Source organism: Urocampus carinirostris, chromosome 3 (assembly GCF_059441175.1).
Source record: "Urocampus carinirostris isolate Australia breed hairy pipefish chromosome 3, RoL_Ucar_1.0, whole genome shotgun sequence".
Taxonomy (NCBI): Eukaryota; Metazoa; Chordata; class Actinopteri; order Syngnathiformes; family Syngnathidae; genus Urocampus; species Urocampus carinirostris.
Genome location: NC_142351.1, coordinates 2102592 through 2124409, shown reverse-complemented (window position 1 = coordinate 2124409; position 21818 = coordinate 2102592). Strand labels below are relative to the sequence as shown.

The 21818-nt window shown below is 42.4% G+C and overlaps 1 protein-coding gene across 2 annotated transcripts; it reads right to left on the bottom strand.

Annotated features, from left to right (window-relative positions):
- Positions 1-5022: 5022 nt before the first annotated feature.
- On the bottom strand, positions 5023-19376 carry LOC148368270 (myosin light polypeptide 6). Of its 2 annotated transcripts, XM_088330269.1 has the most exons (7): positions 19237-19376; positions 18864-18891; positions 13775-13918; positions 13520-13693; positions 12053-12130; positions 9888-9922; positions 5023-5327 (listed from the first exon to the last, which is right to left on the bottom strand). In XM_088330269.1, exons 1-6 carry the CDS (start codon positions 19237-19239, stop codon positions 9894-9896), a joined length of 456 nt encoding a protein of 151 aa, XP_088186395.1. In that variant the 5' UTR covers positions 19240-19376; the 3' UTR covers positions 5023-5327; positions 9888-9893. The 2 variants fall into 2 exon arrangements, with proteins under 2 accessions (XP_088186395.1, XP_088186394.1); XM_088330268.1 differs by lacking the exon at positions 9888-9922 and having other exon boundaries at positions 19237-19374.
- Between the last annotated feature and the right edge of the window lie 2442 nt (positions 19377-21818).

Sequence of the window (21818 nt, the reverse complement as noted above, 5' to 3'; positions counted from 1 at the left end):
GCGGCATACACGGCTAACGTCGGTGGTTTAGCTTAAGACACCTGTGTCAGGCAGGCGGCCCGCGGGCCGGGACGGGCCTGCCGAATGTTTTGATCTGGCACGCGAGACAAGAGAAGCGCAAGGGGAAAAAAACAGATGCAGTTTTAGATGTGTCCACTTGGTGTCACCCAAGCCAGGCACCACTTGCATGGCAACTGGAGTAGTATTTCTCCTATTTTTCCTTGCTCTCTCTCTCTCTCTCTCTCTCTTTCTCTCTCTCTCTCTCTCTCTCACACACATTCTTTTTCTATGTCAGTGTCTCTCTTGTTTCTCTCTGTTTCTCACATTCTTTTCTCTGTCTCTCTTGTCTCTGTCTCTCTCTCTGTTTCTCACTCTCTCTCTCTCTCTCTCTGTGTTTCTGTTTCGCTCTCTCTCTCTCACACATTCTTTTTCTCTGTCAGTGTCTCTCTTGTTTCTCTCTGTTTCTCACATTCTTTTATCTGTCTCTCTTGTCTCTGTCTCTCTCTCTGTTTCTCACTCTCTTTCTCTCTCTCTCTCTCTCTGTTTCTCATATTCTTTTTCTCTGTCTCTCTTGTCTCTCTTTCTGCCTCTCTCTCTCTCTGTTTCTCGTATTCTTTTTCTCTGTCTCTGTCTCTTTTCCTGTCTCTCTGCCTCTCTCTCTCTCTCTCTCTTTCTCACTCCCTTTTTCTCTGCCTCTCTCTCCCTCTCTCTGTTTCTCTTTTTCTCGCTCTTTTTTATTTTCTCTCTCTCTCTCTCTGTTTCTCGCTCTTTTTCTCTGTCTCTCTGCCTCTCTCTTTTCCTCTCTCTCTCCCTCTCTGTTTCTTTTTCTCCCTCTTTTTTGTTCTCTTTCTCTATCTGCCTGTCTCTCTCCCTCTCTCTCGGTTTCTCTTTTTCTTGCTCTTCTTTGTTCTCTCTCTCTCTCTCTGTTTCTCGCTCTCTTTTTCTCTGTCCCTCTCTTTTCTTCTCTCTCCCTCTCTGTATCTCTTTTTCTTGCTCTTTTTTGTTCTCTCTCTTTCTTTCTGCCTGTCTCTCACTCTGTTTCTCTATTTCTCACTCTTTTTTGTTCTCTCGCTCTCTCTCTGTTTCTCTCTTTTCCTCTCTCTCTCCCTCTCTGTTTCTTTTTCTGGCTCTCTTTTTTGTTTTCTCTCTTTCTGTCTATCTGCCTCTCTCTCTCTATGTTTCTCTTTCTCTTACTAGCCCGGCTCCTGTGAGATCTTTTTGTTCCTCTGGCACCCAGCTCAAATGACACTTGTGCCTCAAGAGGTGACTCCCCATCAGCGCAGCAGCGTGTAGAACCGGTAAGCATTTAGACCAGGGGTCTCCAACGTGGTGCCCGCGGGCCGAAGGGATATTCTTGTAGGAACGCTCCCTCCGGGGCAACTGACGTGCACAGTGCGTGCTGTAGGGGGCAGGAGATTCCACGCTCACATCCGACGAACTTTTAGGAGATAGCGAATACGCTGCCCAGAGTGCCGTCGGTGCTACATCCACTTTTCTTTTATAGAGCCTTTTAATGACATGATTTTTCTATTAATTTATTACATTGTCTATTTTTATAAAAAAGTTGTTTTTTCCCTATGTTTCCTTATTCTATTTTATCTACAGTCATTGTTATGTACATTTTGTTTTATAGATAGACAGTAGTTCTATTTTTTTGGGAGTATTTTTGTAGTATTTCTGTAATTTTGTAGTTTTTCTGTCGTCATATTTATGTGACAGTATTACAGTGTCACTGTGGTACTTTTCTGCAGTATTTCTGAAGAAATATTCCCATACTAGTATTTTAGCAGTATTTCTCAATACTACTGTAGTTATGGTTTTGTAGTATTTGCGTCGTAACATTTATGTAGCAGTATTTTTGTACCATAGTATGGCTGGTGTGTTTTTCTGTAGTATTTTTTAATAATACTTTTGTGTTTATGTAGTATTTCTGTTGTAATATGTATGCCATAGGACAGCGCGGCAGGGCAGTGGTTAGCGTGTGTGCGGCACAGTTCAGAGGTCATGAGATCGAACCTTCCTGTGTGGAGTTTGCAAGTTCTCCCTGTGCTTGCGTGGGTTTCTTCCGGTTTACTCCCACCTTCCAAAAACATGCATGTTAGGTTAATTGCCCGGTCCAAATCGTCCCTGTCTGTCCCTGTGTGCCCTGGACGGGCTGGCAAGCAGTTCAGGGTGTCCCCTACCCATTGCCCACTGGAATGGGCTCCAGCTCCCCCGTGACCCTACTGAGGATAAGTGGTGCAGATAATGGATGGATGGATGCATGTATGCCATAGTATTACTGTACTCGTATATTTTATTTTCTTATCCTAATGAAGATGAAATAATAGATCAGGTCCCTGATTATAAGCAGTAAAATGTATATCTAGTCAAGTCAAGTATCTAGTATCTAGTATTTTGATCAGTGCAGCCCTTTGAGACTCTTTGTGATTAAGGGCGTCACAAATAAACAGGACTTGACTTGAGGTTTTTGCGCTTTTCCTTGCCCTCATGTAGGTTTTAGAGCAGGGGATGCTGTAACAACAGTCTGCAAGTCTTTGATCTGTGCAGCCCTTTGAGACTCTTTGTGATTAAGGGCCAAACAAATAAACAGGACTTGACTTGGCATGTTGAGGTTTTGAGTTTTTCCTTGCCCTCATGTAGGTTTTAGATCAGGGAATGGTGTCATAACAATCTGTGGTCTGTGCAGCCCTTTGAGACTCTTTGTGATAAAGAGCGTCACAAATAAACATGACTTGACTTCTCTTGACTCATACTGAGGTTTTTGAGTTTTTCCTTGATCTCATGTCGGTTTTAAATCAGGGGATGGTGCCAGCTCGGTAGCCTAGATGGTAGGGCGCCCGCTTTGAGACTGGGAGGTCGCTGGTTCGAGCCTCGGCCGAGTCATACCTAAGACTTACAACATTGGTACTCATTGCCTCCCTGCTTGGCGCTCAGCATTAAGGGGTGGAATGGGGGGTTTGCTCACCTAATGACTAAAATGGCTGCGCCCTGTTTGGCTGCGGCTGCATCGGCTCGCTACAGTTTAACTGTACGGGTCAGGTGCATCGACATTTCGTTCTGTGTGCATTGTTACAAAGAATGACAATACAAGTAAATTATTATTATTATAATAGCCTGTGGTTTGCAATAGTCTTTGATTTGTGCAGCCCTTGAGACTCTGTGATGAAGGGCCAAACAAATAAACAGGACTTGACATGGGGTTTTTGATTTTTCCCTTGCCCTCATGTAGGTTTTAGAACAGGTGATGGTGTCATAATAGTCTGCGGTTTGCAATAGTCTTTGATCTGTGCAGCCCTTTGAGACCCTTTGTGATCGAGGGCGTCATAGATAAATAGAACTTCTCATTTTGTCGTGGTATTTTGGGACAGTGGGGAGAAAGTTGGCACCAAAAACATGTTTTTATTCGTAATACTGTACCAAGGTGGTGCCCACGAGCACCAGGACGCTCCCTAAGAGCACTTGAGTTTAATTGAATTAAACATTCTTTGATTGTCACTGATTCTTAAACAGTGTATGCAAAGAGATTAGACATGGCACTCCAGGGTAAACATGTCATAACGTTTTTGAAGAGAAAAAAACAAATCAAGGAACCGAAGGATTAAGGATCAATCAGTATGTTTTTATTAGGACTGCTACCAATTTTTAGTATTAAAAGGAAGCTGATAACAGATATTTGGAGCATACATTATTTTGCAGTAAAGCTTAAAAATCATCGTAAGATTTTTTAAATGATGTGAAAAGAAACAAAGAATATTTGTTATGAGTTCGAATCAAACTTTTACAGTAAATAAATCAGAATTTTACACGGCTAATCTTTCACCTAAACGAAAGACTATCAGTGCGGGAAAAATAAATTAGGCTAGGCAGGAACTTCTATTCTATAGCATATGAATAACCTATATTTTATGTTTACAATATCTGTGTATTATTTGCCCTCATGTGGGTTTAGATCAGGGGATGGTGTCATCATAGTCTGTAGTTTACAATCATCTGTGGTCTGTGAAGCTCTTTGAGACTCTTTTTGATCAAGGCCGTCACAAATAAACCTGACTTGACTACAGGTGATTGAGTTTTTCCTTGCCCTCATGTAGGTTTTAGATCAGGGGATGGTGTCATAATAGTCTGTAGTTTGCAATAGTCTGTGCAGCAGTTTCAGACCAACCCTTCTCAAGGTTTCTTCATTTTCCTCATGTTGAGGTTTTTGAGTTTCTCTTTGCCGCCATGTAGGTTTTAGATCAGGGGATGGTGTCATCATAGTCTTGTGGTTTGCAATAATCTGTGCAGCCCTTTGAGACTCTTTGTGATTAAGGGCCAAACAAATAAACAGGACTTGACTTCCCCCCCCACCCCCAATTAGGGTATCTTTTGACCGATTCAAGACCCTCATTTGAATATTTCATGGAAGCGTTTTTCCTCGAAGGCGAAAAGAATGTGTAGGCTTTCCATTAAAGGCTTTGTATTGATAACATTTCTATTTCAACATCTACTCTATGTTTAATTACAGCTGTATAGGTTTTATTTGTGTAAGTCTATTTGTTTTATGGACATTTCTTTTGGAGGCATCTGCAAAGTGAAATAAGTAGGTTTTTGTACACCATTATCTGCAGTGCTTATCCACAGTAGGATCGCGGGGGGTGCTGGAGCCCATCCCAGCCATCCTCAGGCAGTGGGCAAGGGGACACCCTGAACTGGTTGGCAGCCAGTACACATTTATTTATATTCTCCGGAATCCTGTTTTATGGTTGTATCTACATTTATATGGTTTCTTATTTCAATTTGCTTGCGCAGTAAATTCTCAAGTATATTTCAGGGACGGCATTTTTGATCTTCGGTTCACCGTAGAAGTCCATCCAAGTGGCTTTTTTTTAGTTTAGTAACAATAAATTGATCGTATGATACATTGAGCTGGCAGCCCATAAAAAAAAGCCATTTCATGCCGCCATAACGCTAATAGAGCAACGACGCCCCCTGGCGTCAAGAGATCATCACTAAATGCAATTGTCCAGAAATCCAGTCAAATTCCAAGCGTATTTGAGGATCATTTTATTCGAATGCAAAAAGAGATTGTGAAATTAAAAGCGCGCATCGCTACTATTGCTTTGAGAAAGAGAAATAGATATCAGGCGGAATGTGCCAAAGCAAGTTTGAAGACTCGTTCCCGTCGATCGCGTGGAAAACGCGAGCGGGAAAAGCCAAAGTGGCGCTTTTAGGGAAACCACGGCGAGGAAGTTGCGGGATGAAAAGGGCCGACTGCAGGAAGCCGGACCCGGCCGGGTCGGCCAAAAACGGGATCCTTCAGCCGTTCATGACCATCCGGACCAGTTCTGAAGAAAGACAGGAAAATAGGTCAGACATTTTGGACAAAACAGGAAGTGATGTGACCAATGGACAGATGGCTAAGCCCCGCCCTTAAACGCGACGGGCGTAGTAAACCCAAAAGACTCGGACATCCCGAGTTCCCTCTTCCGTTTTGCCCTTTGAAATGGTCAACTGGGGTACATGCAAACTGATATGGTGTATCCCGAGAGAATGGGTGATGGGGTGTATTTTTACAATTTCCCAAGCCACAACGAGGTGCTTTGTATATACCGTATTTTCCTCACTATAAGGTGCACCTAAAAGTCTTCATTTTTTTCAAAAGCTGACCATGCGCCTTATAAAACAGTGCGCCTTATATATGGCTCAATAATAAGTCGCAAGGTCTCGCAACTTACGCAACAGCCGCCGACTCGATTTTCCCCCGAACGTGGAGTCGTCCGCGGTGTATGCTGGGATTTATATACCGGCGTTTCATTTCCTAACCGATGTGTCAATCATCATTTGAATCGATCGGTATTGGCTGAAGTTATTCGGAGCCTCGGATAGGCTAGAGGGCCAAAACAAACCCTGCAATTGGCCGAAAAAGATGTGTCAATCATCAGTCAAATCGATCGCTATTGGCTGAAGTTATTCGGAGCCTCGGATAGGCTAGAGGGCCGAAACAAACCCTGCAATTGGCCGAAAAAGATGTGTCAATCATCCGTTAAATCGATCGCTATTGGCTGAAGTTATTCGGAGCCTCGGATAGGCTAGAGGCCCAAAACAAACCCTGCAATTGGCCGAAAAAGATGACTGAATAGCAAGCTTGCTAAAGTACGCCATAAAGAAACATATTTCATTAGTCTGTATTTGTAAATAATTTACTCTCCTGGATTTACTTCACTTATGGTTGTAAGAAGACCATGATTGCGTATGATTATTGAACGTGAGAACTTAGGTGAGCTATGCGGCTTTCTACTTTCCCGGTATCTTGTTTTAGAACGATCTTGATGTTGCTGTGATGAGTTGAGTGAATTCAAGTCAATTCCAAGTGTTTGTCATATGCACAGTAAAGTTGCGAGCGAAAAAGAAAATAGAAACTAAGGAACGGTTGGCATTTCTTGAATCCCAAGACTTTAACCTTCCGAATGATATTCGAAACGATGCATTTGAGTGACATGGTACGGACACCGCATCCGCAAGTGTCTACGACACGTGTTTGCTTCTTTGCAAGCTTTGGGAATGTTAAGAGGGTAAGAAGTTGGACTGAATTATCAGACTGTTTAGTCCACGTTCCCATTGTAGCGCCTTATAATCCGGTGCGCCTTATCTATGGAAGATATAGGACCAAAAACTATTTTTTGGGGGTGCGCCCTATAACCCGGTGCGCCCTATAGTGTGGAAAATACAGTAGTTACATGGTCGACCGCAGCACCAACTCAACGTGGATAACAAGGAGGTCCGCCTCAGGTCTAAAGTAAGTCAACTCTGTATTTAAGGCAAGACATTGTCACGTGACCGTCTCTTGGCACTTGTTTGTTCAGTGGCCTCATTTGTGCTGGTTCTTATACTTCTGTGATCAATAACTGTTGTCCAAAGGGTTCTAGTCATAACTTTGGGAGATCGCTTTGCTTCCCCTGAAGCTAACCTGGTTCCCTATGAAATCAATCTATTGTGGGGCACAGAGCCGCACAGCCTGACAACTGTAGCCGAGAGACGGGCACTGAACAAGCTGCGGTCAATCGTGGATAATTCATCACATCCACTATACAGCATCATCTCCAAACGGAAGAGCAGCTTCACCGACAGACTGCTGTCACAGTCTTGTTCCACGGACAGACTGAGGATCATTTCTTCCTCATGCCATGAGGCTCTTGAACTCCACCCGGGGGAGTCAAAGCCCACATGAAACCACCCCACCCCCACATTTGCATACGACCCTATTTTTATTACTAGCACTATGTCTTCATTGACTTGAAAAGCGCTATAGAAATGCAGACCATTTACCATTTTGAATGAAGCAGACATACTTTTAGGCGGATTTTTTTTAATCTGTTGGCATTATCGTGTGTTTAGGGAGTAAATATTCTACACGGTTGGATTCAATGGACAGTCCTGGATGTAACCAGTCCATCTTGCAGACAATCATCTCATGAGCTGACTGTTCAAGGAACGTATTGGTGAGCTATGCCAGGTTAACTATTTTTCATAACAGAAAACTGAAAAAATGCCGGACGAGGCCAGGACAGCGTAGAGGAAAATGGGGCATAATATAAGCCAGGGGTGTCAAACTCAATTATACAAAGGGCCAGAACTCAAACCACACCTTTGGTCGCGGGCCGAACAGGATCAATATTTATTGAATACACTTTCCTTTTTAAAATAAATAAATATGAATTTAAAACAGTCAGGAATATCATTCCAGAATAAACAAACTTAAACATTAAATGAATTAAAAATGGTTGCTCTTCATAAAAGTATCTCAGGTCAAAACTATACAAATTGAAAGTATGAAAAAACGGAAATATAGATCAAATTTGTGCTTTTCACTTTGGTAATTTGCTTTAGTGAAAATCATCTTCCTATTATTTTTTAACTCTTCAACTTTCCGTAGCTTTTCTCTGGATTCAAGGTTTTTCAGCTTACTCTGAAGTTTTGTCTTGTAGTGCCGTTTTACATTAAATTCCTTAACTACGGCCACAAAATCTCCACGAATAAGACCGGCAATGTCAGTTAACATAACTTTCTCGGCCATTGTGGTTTTTAGTATCCGAGTATAATTTCGGTGACTTTGAGACGATATGTGATCTTTCTGAAATGAATGGCCTCCTGCCAAACGTCTCCCACTGTGACACTTGCCAAAGCGCTCTTCACGCAATCTACAATCTTTGTTCGCGTGCGTAAAAGGGGCGGGGCTTAGCCATAGGTCTGGGATAGAGCTAAAGCGATTGGCCGCCTCTATCCTTTGCCAGGAAACGGTTAGAGAAGCTTCCTCCAGCCCGAATGCGAAGGAGAAGAGGCCGTCTATTCGCTTAGTTTTGCGTCTGACCGGTTAGTAGAGAGCAAATAGGCGCCGACTGCTTCATTCTCACCAAGAAATACAGTGATATCTCCGTTGTGGACCGCAAGCAAGAAGAAAAAAAGTCGGAGGGCCACCATAGTAGATTTAGGTGAGAGACAGAGAGAAAGAAAGAGTGAGAAAGCAAGAGAAAAAGAAGAGAGAAGGAAAGAGATAAAAAAAAGAGAACAAGGGCCAGAGTAGGGCAGCACGGCGGCGCAGTGGTTAGCGCGTGTGCGGCACAGTTCTGAGGTCGTGGGAACCTCCTGCGCGGGTTCAGATCCAGCTACCGGCCTTACTGTGCGGAGTTTGTACGTTCTCCCCGTGCTTGCGTGGGTTTCCTCCGGGCACTCCGGTTTCCTCCCACATTCAAAACACATGCATTTCAGGTGGATTGGCCGCTCCAAATTGTCCCTAGGTGTGACTGAGCGAGCGAGCTGTCTGTCCCTGTGTGCCCTGCGATTGGCTGGCAACCAGTTCAAGGTGTCCCCTGCCCACTGCCCGGAGATGGCTGGGATGGGCTCCAGCCCCCCCCCCGCGACCCTAATAAGGATAAGCGGTACAGCTAACGAGATGAGAATGGACAGAGTAAGCGAGACAGAGAGCAGGAGAGACAGAAGAAAAAGGGAGGACGATAGAAGGCACAACTGAGACAGTGGAAAAATGAGAAGAAAGAAAGAAGACATGAGAAAATGAGAGAAACAAAGCGAGAAAGGCTGCAAAGGTTTGTATTTTTTTTTGTCCCTGTTAAATAGTCTGTTGGAAATTTCAAATACAAGCATCAATGCTTGATATTGTGGTTTGCTTTACAAAATAGAAATGCCGACTCGTTTTTTCCTCCCCAAAAATATCTTTATTTACAAATTTAAATGTGTTATTAATGGATATTTTAGTTACGCTGATAACAATTGTTTTTTTATTGTTTATTTTATTTTTTCATTAAGATACAACGAAACATGTACAATATAACATGTTTAACTACCTAAATAAACACGTTTGAAAAAAAAAGTATGGCGAAAGATTATTTTGTATTTTGTAAGGGCACGGAGCCCTGAAGCGCGACCGGCATGCGATTCTCGCCGAGTAGCCGAGACGACCGCACCTTCCGTTTCCCGCATTTTTCTTTTAATACGGCGGCAAAGAATCGCCAGAGTAGCGAGGTATCACTGTACTCGCAAAGATTGTCCGGTCGCGCCGCGTTCAAGCCCTACAAGAGGAAACGAAGAGCCGTTCGGGAGCGCCGCCGGCATGCAAAAGAGAAGCCGCCGCGTCCGTAAATGGCAAGGTAGCACCCTCACCCTGAAGGGAGGGGGCCCGTGCAAGCAGGGGCCCTAGTGGGGCTTCAACCTCATAACCGACAGAGAAGGACCAGAGTGTTCCCCCCCACACAGCGACAGCTCCCTTCTACTTTCCAGCTACAGTGTGTAATGAGGAGGGGCGGAAGGGGGGGCTACTTGTGAGTATTATTCAGCTCAAAGCTAAAAAGCAGCAAAGCCCAGTGGCGCCACCTGGTGGTATATACCCGTACCGGGCCTCAGCCTGACATGATGTGGCGCACAAATGCTGCGAAAGGAAGAACAGTTAAGACATTTTCAGTGCTTCCACAGTTGCCTCAATTCTTATGGGGGACCCATTTACTTACAAATATATGCCATAGGAAGAAATGAAGACATGAATTTATGAGATCATTCGTGTCTTTTGTTGTCTATGTTGTCGTGTATTTTGTCACTTATTCTAGCCACCTACTCTCTTATTCTTTCCCCATTCATTTTTCTGTACATTTCTAAATGTGAGAGGATGTGGAAGTAAAGCAACTGAGTGGAGCACGGCCGCGCAGTGGTTAGCGCTTGTGCGGCACAGTTCATGTCATGGGAACCTGTCGTGGGTTCATATCCAGCTCCAGACTTCCTGTGCCGAGTTTGTATGTTCTCCCCGTGCTTGCGTGGGTTTCCTCCGGGCACTCCGGTTTCCTCCCACATTCCAAAGACATGCATTTCAGGTGAATTGGCCGGTCCAAATTGTCACTAGGTGTGAATGAGCGAATAAGTTGTCTGTCCCTGCGATTGGCTGGCAACCAGTTCAGGGTGTCCCCAGCCCACTGCCCTGAGATGGCTGGGATGGGCTCCAGCCCCCCCGTGACCCTAATGAGGATAAGCGGTACGGCTAATGAGATGAGATGAGAAAGGATGATGACTAAAAGGAAGGTTGATGTGTTAGCCTTCTGTATATTTAGCCGTGTATATTGTCATTTTGTATTTCATTTATTTTGCTGTGGATTTCGTCATTTATTTCCAGATTTATTTTTTCTGTTTATTTGTCGTGTATGTATTTGTTGGTGATAGGAATGAGTGGAGAGGTGTCGTAAAAGGATAGTGGGATGTTTAGACGCATTCTAAGGGATGGGCGGGGAATTTGTATGATGCGGCAGGGGTAAACCAGCGAAAGCTGTCAGGCCCTGCACACAGAAGAGTGTGTTGTGTCACCCTGAGTGACACGGCCGGTTTATAGTGGCCCGTTTCATCTGGATGGACGAAAGCATGACCAACTTAGGTGCCGAGGTGCCTAACTTGTTTGGGTGTTTGGGCATTTGGGTTGGCCATGGTCCAAAAATGTTTGTGTGTGTTTTTTGCTACTTTTTTTCCCTTTTTTATTTCCTTTGTTATTGTATGTGTTTGTCTTGCTGTCTGTCACCCCTCTTGAGGGATATGACCATGGTAGGTAGATAGATAGAATTTCCAGATTTATTTTTCCATTTATTTATGTACATGTTGTGTATTTTGTCACGGCAAAATTGAACCCACTTTATTGTCAATAACGACATAGTATACCCGAAGTAGTCTGAGCTTTTCACCTATTCATGTTGATGAGTGAGGAACCAATCGTCTAAAGGTAAAAAACTCAGTTTGACCCGCCCCCTCATTCGTTGAGACAAAATACACATTAAACTATGAGACCCAATCTATCTATCTTGGTCATATCCCTCAAGAGCAACAGCAGGGCCAGACTCCATTCACTGGTTTACCCCAGCCGCATCATGCAGGTGCCCTGCCCATCCCTTAGAACGCATCCAAACATCCCACTATCCCTTTACAATACGTCTCCACTCATTCCTATCACCAACAAAAGCTCTAGCTTTCACTAGATTTCGACCTCTTTCCTGCAGTGCACTCATAACACCATCCATCCAAGTCAATCGCGGCCTTCCTCTTGGTCTCCTTCCATTGACTTCTGCTCTGTAGATCCTCTTTCACATTAATCCATCCTCTCCATGTGTCCAAACCAACCGATTACTCTCTTATCAACACGCTTGCTCCGTTCCACTACTACTCCGGTTCTGTCTCTCACTATTTCAATCCTCAATCTATCCAACCTTGTCACTCCTAACCTACTCCTCAAAAACTTCATCTCAAAAACATTTCATTTCCTTCTCAAATCTGCGTTCAGGCTCCAAGTGTCTGCACCATACAATAAAGTCGGCACATTTTTAAGTATTACGCGTTCATTCGTTCCTATGGCATATTTAAGGTTTTTTTTTCCATTTATACTGTTATTTGTTCATATCGCAGGATTACTCCTCTATCATTTCTATCATTCTGTGACAAAAAAGGGGGGCAACAAGTAGACTGTATTGAAGCTTCATTTGATGGCATTGAGCAAGTTGGCCTCTTTAAACTGTCGCCTATTCCCCCTCACCTTCGTAGTTGATGCAGCCGTTGGCGTCTTCGTGTCCTGCCAGGAGAGTCTCCACTTCTTCCTCAGTCATTTTCTCACCTGAAAGGCAACAAAAAAATGGGTTTTACAAAATGGTCTGCACTTATATAGCGCTTTTCAAGTCAATGAAGACCTCCCAAAGCGCTTTACAATGTGCTTCACCATTTTACACACTAACTGACCAATAGCAGCGTCAGCCATGCAAGGCAACTACCTGCTATTGGGGGCATTAAGGATTCAGTGTCTTGCCTTCGACATATAACTCGGAGGAGCCGGGAATCGATCCTGTGAACTCTCGATCCCAAGACAACCCCTGCATTTACCGGCTGGCAGAGACGGGAGGCAGCGTCGTGGCCGTCATAGACTTTCTGGACTGGTTTGCAGGCTGGGGGCGTCGTTGATGTCATGCACTTTCCGGACATTTTCAACATCTTACCTTATGTTTACTATTATGTGTACAGTAATGCTAATTGTAATTCACCCTGGTCAATCCTGGAAGGGGGATTACCACATGTGAGGTCCTTTCTCAAGGTTTCTCTTTTCTCCTCACACTGAGGTTTTTGAGTTTTCCTTGCCCGCATGCTGGTTTAAGATCAGGTAATTGTGTCATTTTGTAACTGTAATCCTGTGCAGTCCTTTGAGACATTTTTGTGATTAAGGGCTATATAAATAAATTTGACTTGACTTGACGAGCGCTTTACCTCCCCTTGGCCAATGCCGCCCCTAGTATTCTTTTGTTTATTTTCTTTTGTCCAATCGTTCGCTTCAACACACGTATTTTCCTTGCCTCCGCGATCTTCCGAAGAATTTCTCCGCCGTTTTTTCGTGCAGGAATTATTGCCGTTCTTATCACTTTCTGCATTATGTTTCGACTTATTACTGACACTGAAGAAATCACCAATTTTGTGTTGATCTTCACCTAGTACTGTTTTTTCTGAGGAATATTTAACCTTCACCTTCCCTCGACGACAAGCACCACAACAATGACGTCATCTCGAAGCAACAAGATCTCGTTTGCCGAAATGGGTGTGCGGACGAAAACTCGAACCGCGAGACCAAAACAACAATGGCGGATCTGCCTGAAGAAAAGTTTCGACTGCGGTAATTCTTTGGTTAAAAAATGTAATCTGGTAATGACAATTTTTGTGTCAAAAAAGTTGCGTCCCGTGGACGCACGTTGATTTGACACGATGCGTCCCCAGCAAGAATGATGAGTCTAGGACGCAGGGACGCGGGCAAACCAGAACACTGATCTATGTCATATCACAGTGTGTGTTTTGAAGAAATATTTTTAACACAATAAATCGCTTTTAGGGTCAAGCCAAAGAACAACCTTTTCATTTATTTCAAAAGGGAATGTAGGGTGATTCTCATGTGAGAGAAAAAGATGGAAACTCTTATTTGAATGTAGTATTGCACGGAACAGTAACAACACAAGGCGAGTCTTACCTAACGTGGTGAGTACATGACGCAGTTCAGCGCCCATGACTGTCCCGTTGCCCTCCTTGTCAAAGACGCGAAGCCCCTCCACAAAATCTTCCATGGAGCCCTGATCTTTATTCTTAGCGATGGTCTGGAGCATGGGCAAGAACTTCTCAAAGTCCAGCATCTTGGTGTTCATTTCTAAATCGGAGCGGAGTCCGTTTCAATTTGGGGAAAACGGACCGGCGGAGAAGAAAACGTGCGGTGTCGAGAGGGCCTCACCCTCAGCTTTGGGGTTTCCCAGGACCTTGAGGACGTCGGCGGTGACTGGGTTCTGTCCCAGGGAGCGCATGACGTCCCCGCACTGGCTGTAGCAGATCATTCCTTCCCCGGTTCTGTCAAATAGCAGAAAAGCCTCCTTGAACTCTGCAAAACAAAAACAAAAAACATTGATCCGGAGAACGGAGAAACCTTTTTTAATAATGTTAGATCAAAGAATGGTTAGTAAAAGGACAGCGCTAGCATGCAGAAGAAAAAAACATTTACAAGAGAACAAAAGTGATAAACACCAATTAGGGCTGCAACTAACGATTATTTTAACCATCCATGAATCGATCATTTTTTTTTTTTAAACGATTATTAAAGAAAAGTTTTCATTTCCTCCTATATTCAAAGATCATATTACATTTGCACATCATACAAAATAATAACGGAGAAAGCGATTCCATTTTTTGTATAGCAAAATTTTAATTTCAAGAAACAGCAAAAATACCAAACATTATGTTGAAATATACAAATAATTAAATTTTAAAAAAAGAAACATTTCCTTAATAATGAAACGTAACTCAATCAACTTTAATGATCCACTCACTCATGTTTAGAATACATTACTCTTCCTTCATTGATGACTTTGTGTGCATCGTTTATAATGAGATTAGACGTGGCACTCAACGGTAAACATGTCAGATAACTTAAAAAGAGGCAAATAGCAACAGTGGTGAGTGCCCTTTATCACATAGTCTCAAAGGGCTGCACAGATCAAAGACTATTGCAAACTACAGACTATTACGACACCATCCCTTGATGTAAAATCTACATGAGGGCAAATAATACACATATTATAAACATACAATATAGGTTATTCATATGCTATAGAATAGATGCGTGTTTTAAGTTTGGATTGAATTCCCCCTTATGTTCCGGTCCGAAACCTGCTCTGAAAATGCTGGTCTAATCGTGATCCCAAGAGCCAAGAAGAGATCCGCACGTTCTCCATTCGTGACCCGGTGCTGTGGAATGCTCTTTCCCCTGAGATCGGATCTGCAACCTCAGTGGAAATGTTTAAATCTAAGCTTAAAACACACTTCTATTCTATAGCATATGAAAAACCTATATTTTATGTTAACAATATCCGTGTATTATTTGCTCCATTTAGGTTTTAGATAAGGGAATGGTGTCATAATAGTCTGTGATTTGCAATAATCTTTGATCTGTGCAGCCCTTTGAGACTCTTTGTGATTAAGGGCGTCACAAATAAACCTGACTTGACTTATCTGTGAAATTATCGACACATTATTACCGGGTATATCATTTCACATTTTCACACTAAACCACAAACTGAGACTACGTCTGCGTTAATCATTTCAACCTTGCCCTGTTGTGCCGACTTGTTTTCTTTTTACAATCCGGTGTGCTTCATTGTGCATAAAGTACGGTGATCACGTTTTTCTAAGAAAAGTTCAACTTTCAAGCAAAAGGGGATTCCATAATATTAAGCCACAAAGTGGTAACTCGGGGTAAACAAAAAGAAAGCCAGCCCAAGTCCCTCGTTTGGGTGTGTTGCATTTCTGTCTTCTCCCGTTGAAAGGAATGCGGCAGTTCCCTTCTGGCGGTAGGCGACTTTTCCCCAGCACCATAAATGGTCACAAAGGAAAGGAGGAGGAGAATAACAAGAAGGAACACGGCCGGTGATGTCGACTGTGTGCTAGCACCAAAAAAGGGGAAGCTCCCCAGTTGAGTGACTCGCTTGCCATTGACCAGTTTATGCTAACCTGACACAGAGCAGGAATTGAAGTACACATGCCTCTTTTGGGCATTGCAACACCGAGAGTATAAAAAGATGTGCTTTATGGAACTATTAAAACATCTCGGAAGCGTGCCATTCGGGTACGAACAAACACACGCGAAAGAAAGATTTTTATCTTGCCTATCTATAGCAAAATGTATTTTTATATTCATTTCTTAAATCTTACTTTGGAAATCCTTTGCGGTTAATGTCATTGCACTCTTGTTCTGATGCACTTATAACTACAAGACAGTCTACAAGAAATAATGTCTATCTTAATATTTTTTGGTAGACTTTGATATTATTTTACCACATATTTCTCCTGGAATGCCACTTTTGTCTTAACAGATTGTAAACCATGTTCACTTCAGTGTTATCAATGACAATAAAGACTAATGCTAATGAAATATTTTATATCAGCAATATTTTTTGCTATCTGCATAACGATGGTTGCAAATTGTTTATTCCCTTTTCAACTTCTATTTTTCTGATTTAACTAACTGGACTTTTTTTAGCCCTTTTGCCTCCAAAAATATTCTTAAAATAAGATACTAAAATTTATTTTTTTAAAACGAGCAACATTACCTGCCGACTGCATACCAGATCATTTTGCTTGTTTGTTAAAAGACAAATAATTATAAAATAGGTTGAAAATGATGTAATCTGAGAAAAATAATATTGAAAATGAAATAAAAGCAAATGTTTCTTTCCCCTTAACAAGCAAACAACACTGAAAAATATTAGATCCTGCCTATGCATAGAAAAATGTATATCTTATATATTTTTTCTTTAAATATGATGCTGCACTGCAATGTCTTAGCACTATTTTCTGGTGCTCCTACAACAACATTGGAATTATTGCCTATGTATCTAAGTAGTTTTTTTTCATCTTATTGGTTTCTTTTAAATCTTTTCTAACATGTTTCTCCTGGAGTGCCGTAACCTATATTTTATGTTGATAATATCTGTGTATTTTTTGCCCTCATGTAGGTTTTAGATGAGGGGATGGTGTCATAATAGTCTGTAGTTTGCAATAATCGGTAGTCTATGCATCCCTTTAAAACTCTGATTAAGCGTGTCACAAATAAACATGACAAGGTTTTTGAGATTTTCCTTTCCCTCATGTCGGTTTTAGATCAGGGGATGATGTCATAAAAGTCTGTAGTTTGCAATAGTCTTTGATCTGTGCAGCCCTTAGAGACTCTTTGTGATTAAGCGATCACTTTATTCGCAGGGGATTGGAACAACTGTTCCCTTAACAACTACTTTAGTCCTTCTCGGCTTACACTGAGCAAAGTACCAAAAGAACTCCTCATAGTCTGGTCTATATGGCCATGATAACATCATGCAGTTGCTTCACATCTGTGATGCCAATCTGTTGTTCCATCACATTTTGAAGGTGCTTGAATGGTGCTAAAATGCCTGGAGATCTGGTGACTCTAGGGTCCATTTAAGGAAAATCAACTCATTATCACCTTCTCGAAAAAATCCAGTTTTATGAGACATGAGGGGTTTTATCCTGCTAGAAGTAGCAATTGGAAGATTGGTACACTTTGGTCATTAAGAGACTGACATGGTCAGCAGCTATACTCGGGTAGGCTGAAGCATTTAAATGATGCTCAACTGTTCCAAGAGAATATTCACTCCACCACAAAACTACCTATAACCTTTGCCTAAAGCTTGAATCAGTTTGGCATTGACATTTGAATTGACAATTGAACTATGTTAGAATGAGAAAATGAACTTCTTTTGAAATGAACTGCATTTATATAGCGCTCCTCAAGTCACTGAAGACTTCCCAAAGCGCTTTACAATGTGCTTCACATTTACCCATTCACACACACTCACACTCCAATAGCGGCCGTGCAGCCATGCAAGGCGCCAACCTGCTTATTGGGGCATTAAGGGTTCAGTGTCTTACCCAAGGACACTTCGACATGTAACACAGAAGGAGCTGGGATTCGAACCTGCGATCTCTTGATCCCAAGACGAGCGCTCTACCTCCTGAGCTAATGCCGCCCTTAAAGTCTTTTCACTTAACAAAACAAGAAATCCTAAAAATATTTTCCAGTTCATTAAGATAATTGCTCGTGATGAGTGACAACTAAAAAAGTGTATCGACCGATGCTTCAAATAGAGAATGAAAGTATTTTTTCAGCTTTTTGTACATAAAAGTACATTTGTTTTAAAGACTTGCAAAGCTAACCAAAATAATTTTATGTAGGTTTTAGATGAGGGGATGGTGTCATTATAGTCTGTAGTTGGCAATAGTCTTTGATCTGTGCAGCTCTTAGAGACTCTTTGTGATTAAGGGCGTTACAAATAAACAAGATTTGAGGTTTTTGAGTTTTTCCTTACCCTCATGAGGCGGCATTGCCTCAGGAGGTAGAGCGCTCGTTTTGGGATCAAGAGATCGCAGTTCGAATACCGGCTCCTCCGTGTTACATGTCGAAGTGTCCTTGGGTAAGACACTGAACCCTAATACCCCCAATAAGTAGGTTAGCGCCTTACACGGCTGCTATTGGTAAATGTGAAGCACACTGTAAAGCGCTTTGGGAAGTCTTGACTTGAAAAGCGCTATAGAAATGCAGATCATTTCATTTCATGTAGGTTTTAGATGAGGGGATGGTGTCATAATAGTCTGTGATTTGCAATCATATGTGGTCTGTGCAGCCCTTTGAGACTCTTTGTGATGAGGGGCCAAACAAACAGGACTTGACTTGCCCTCATGTAAGTTTTAGATGAGGAGGTGGTGTCATAATAGTCTGTAGTTTGCAATAGTTTTTGATCTGTGCAGCCCTTTGAGACTCTTTGTGATTAAGGACCAAACAAACAAACATGACTTGACTTGAGGTTTTGAGTTTTTCCTTGCCCTCATGTCGGTTTTAGATGAGGGGATTGTGTCATAATAGACTGTAGTTTGCAATAGTCTTTGATCTGTGCAGCCCTTTGAGACTTTTTGTGATTAAGGGTGTTGCAAATAAACATGACAAGGTTTTTGAGCGACAAAAGACAAAAATGTTGTTCACTTCAGTCTTAATGGACCTAGCAAACAACTGAAAGCATGTCATTCAGATAGAAACATGCAAAATCCCACATGCCTATCCACCTACCATGGATCTCTTCCAGGGAAAATTCGATCTGTGAATAAATAAGCAGTTGCAAGTGGAAAAGGAAGGGAAAAACGCAATGAAATTAAAAGTAAAAAGGAGGACATTCAAAGAGGGTGAGAACGGAGACTGAAAAGATGGCAGCATGCACAAACAAGCAAAACTAAAAAAAGAAATGAAAAGGTTCTGTACTCACCTTGAATTTGATCGTCCGAGAAGTCAGACTGTGGAGAGATTTGCATTAGCCTCAAGAAAATGGCAGCGACGCTAGCAAGGTAAGCTAGCAAAGTTACTTCTATTTCAAACATATTTCTCGTCAAGTTAAGTGTATCGACTAACACCTCACAGACATATTTCGCTCGATATACATTTAATTGTATGATTTTATATTTTTCAAAAACAACAAAAAAAAGTGAAGTATTTCGATAACACGAAGAGCTAACGCTAGCATGAAAAAGTTGCACTTCCGCTAGCGAGAGCGAGCACTTTTTCGAATGAACTCGAAAGAATTAGAGTTAGTTTTAGTACTTCAATGTGTAAAAAGATATAAAAAGAGAGGAAAATCTCACCATGTTGGCGACTGAGTGGCGTCCGAGGAGGAATAAAAGAAAAGAATGGACACACGACGACGACGGATTCGGGTGTGACGGCTACTCGCGGTGGGCGGGGTCAAGTGAAGGGGAGGGGAAAAAAAAAATTGCTTAGCGCGATGACGTCCTCATTGTGACGTCACCAGAGAGCCATATGTGGGGAAAGAGCGAGACGGACTAAAAAGGGTCTTCTCTTCGATTGGCCCTTTGCACGTGACGTCACGTTGCCTTCCCATAATTGTTCAAACGTCATATTGTCAGATATAACGAAATTGTGAATATGCTTAATTGCTGCTAAAATTATCGAGAAAAATTGTTCAAACCTCACATTGTTTATTTGCTGTTAAAAGTGTCAATCAAATTGTTCAAAAAAAAAACAAAAACAAAAAAAAAACCGGCAGAATGACGTCCATGCCGGACGGCAGAAAGGCCCTAGTCGTCAGCACTTGAATGACGTCAAGACAAGTCATGTTTATTTGTTTGGCCCTTAATCACAAAGAGCCCCAAAGGGCTGCACAGACCTCAGACTATAGCAAAGTACAGACTATTATGCCACCATCCCCTCATCTAAAACCGACATGAGGACAAGGGAAAACTCAAAAACCTCATGCCAAGTCAAGTCCTGCTTATTTGTGACGCCCTTAATCACAGAGAGTCTCAAAGGGCTGCACAGTCCACAGATTATTGCAAACCACAGACTATTATGACACAGTCCCCTGATCTAAAACCTACATAAAAGCAAAGGAAAACTCAAAAACCTCAACATGAGGGACTTCAAGTCAAGTCATGATTATTTGTGACACCCTTAATCACAAGGAGTCTCAAAGGGATGCACGGACCACAGACTATTGCAAACCACGGACTATTATGACACCATCCCCTCATCTAAAACCTCAATGAGGGCAAGGGAAAACTCAAAAACCTCATGTCAAGTCAAGTCCTGTTTGTTTGTGACGCACTTAATCACAAAGAGTCTCAAAGAGCTGCACAGACCACAGACTATTGCAAACAACAGACTATTATGACACAATCCCCTGATCTAAAACCGACATGAGGGCAAGGGAAAACTCAAAAACCTCATGTCAAGTCAAGTCCTGTTTATTTGTATGGCCCTTAATCACAAAGAGTCTCAAAGGGCTGCATATACCACAGACTATTGCAAACTACAGACTATTGTGACACCATCCCCTCATCTAAAACCTACATGAGGGCAAGGGAAAACTCAAAAACCTCATGTCAAGTCAAGTCCTGTTGGTTTGTGACGCCCTTAATCACAAAGAGTCTCAAAAAGCTTCACAGACCACAGATGATTGCAAACTACAGACTATTATAACACCATCCCCTGATCTGAAACCTACATGAGGGCAAATAATACACGGATATTGTCAACATAAAATATGGGTTATTGATATGTTATAGAATAGAAGTGTGTTTTAAGCTTCGATTGAAACAGTTCCACTGAGGTTGCAGATCCAATCTCAGGGGGAAGAGCATTCCACAGCACAAATGGAGAACGGTCCTCAACCTGCGGATCTCTTCTTGGCTCCCGGGATCACGAGTAGACCAGCGTTTTCAGAGCGAAGGCTCCAGACCGGAACGAACATACATACATACATACATAAGTATATACATACATATGCCATATATATCGTATGTACATACATACGGAGATAGATAGATAGATGTCTAGATAGATAGATAGATACTTTATTTATCGCCGTAGGGAAATTCACACTTCCAGCAGTCTACCCTGTTGTTTATTAACAGATTAACATGATGCCCTAGGGGTGCTTTTAGCGGAGTGGATGACGTCACGCTAGTCCAAAAGTTCGACATCCCTGCGGCAGATAGAAAACTTTTCTTTGTGAAAATCCAGGGATACACCACCTCGTGTTAGCAAGTCCGCCTCCTCTCCGATTCCCCCCGGCTTTCGTGTCTCCGTATAGCGGCGTTGAAGCTCCGGGTGGCTACACGTTAGCGTCCGGAATGCTAAACGTGAGCCACGTTTCCGCAAAACACAGCAACTGCGCTCCCTGTGCGCTTCGATGTTTTCCACCAGCACTCGATGATCTTATTTGGTCGTGAGTTCGCATTTACCATGATTACGGATGTTACCGAAGACTTATAACGCCGCTAGCCGCTTCGCTAGCTCCGGCTCTTCTTCCACGATAGGCCCCTTCATCACGCCGGCACGAGAATTCTTCAGGGCAAGGAGTTGATTCCTTGAATAGGCGCATTTTTGTGCGCTAAAACCCATGTCCATAGGATAGAAGTAATCCATCGTGTAGTTGTCAAAACGGGAAGAAAAACACCGAAGATAGGAGCAGACAATAAAACAATTAATCACAAAAAGTGAGAGATAACAGGGCAGCTGCTGGAAAAGGCAGCCGCTCGTGGCAGCGCCGCTTTGATCTAAAGGGGGCAAATTAGGGGGAAATTAAATCTGAAAGATATGAGGGAGCAAGTCCATGCATGATTTGGTATACTACTAACAGAACCTTCAAATCACATCTTAAGCGAACAGGGAGCCAATGCAGGTTAGCTCAAATCGGGGTCATGTG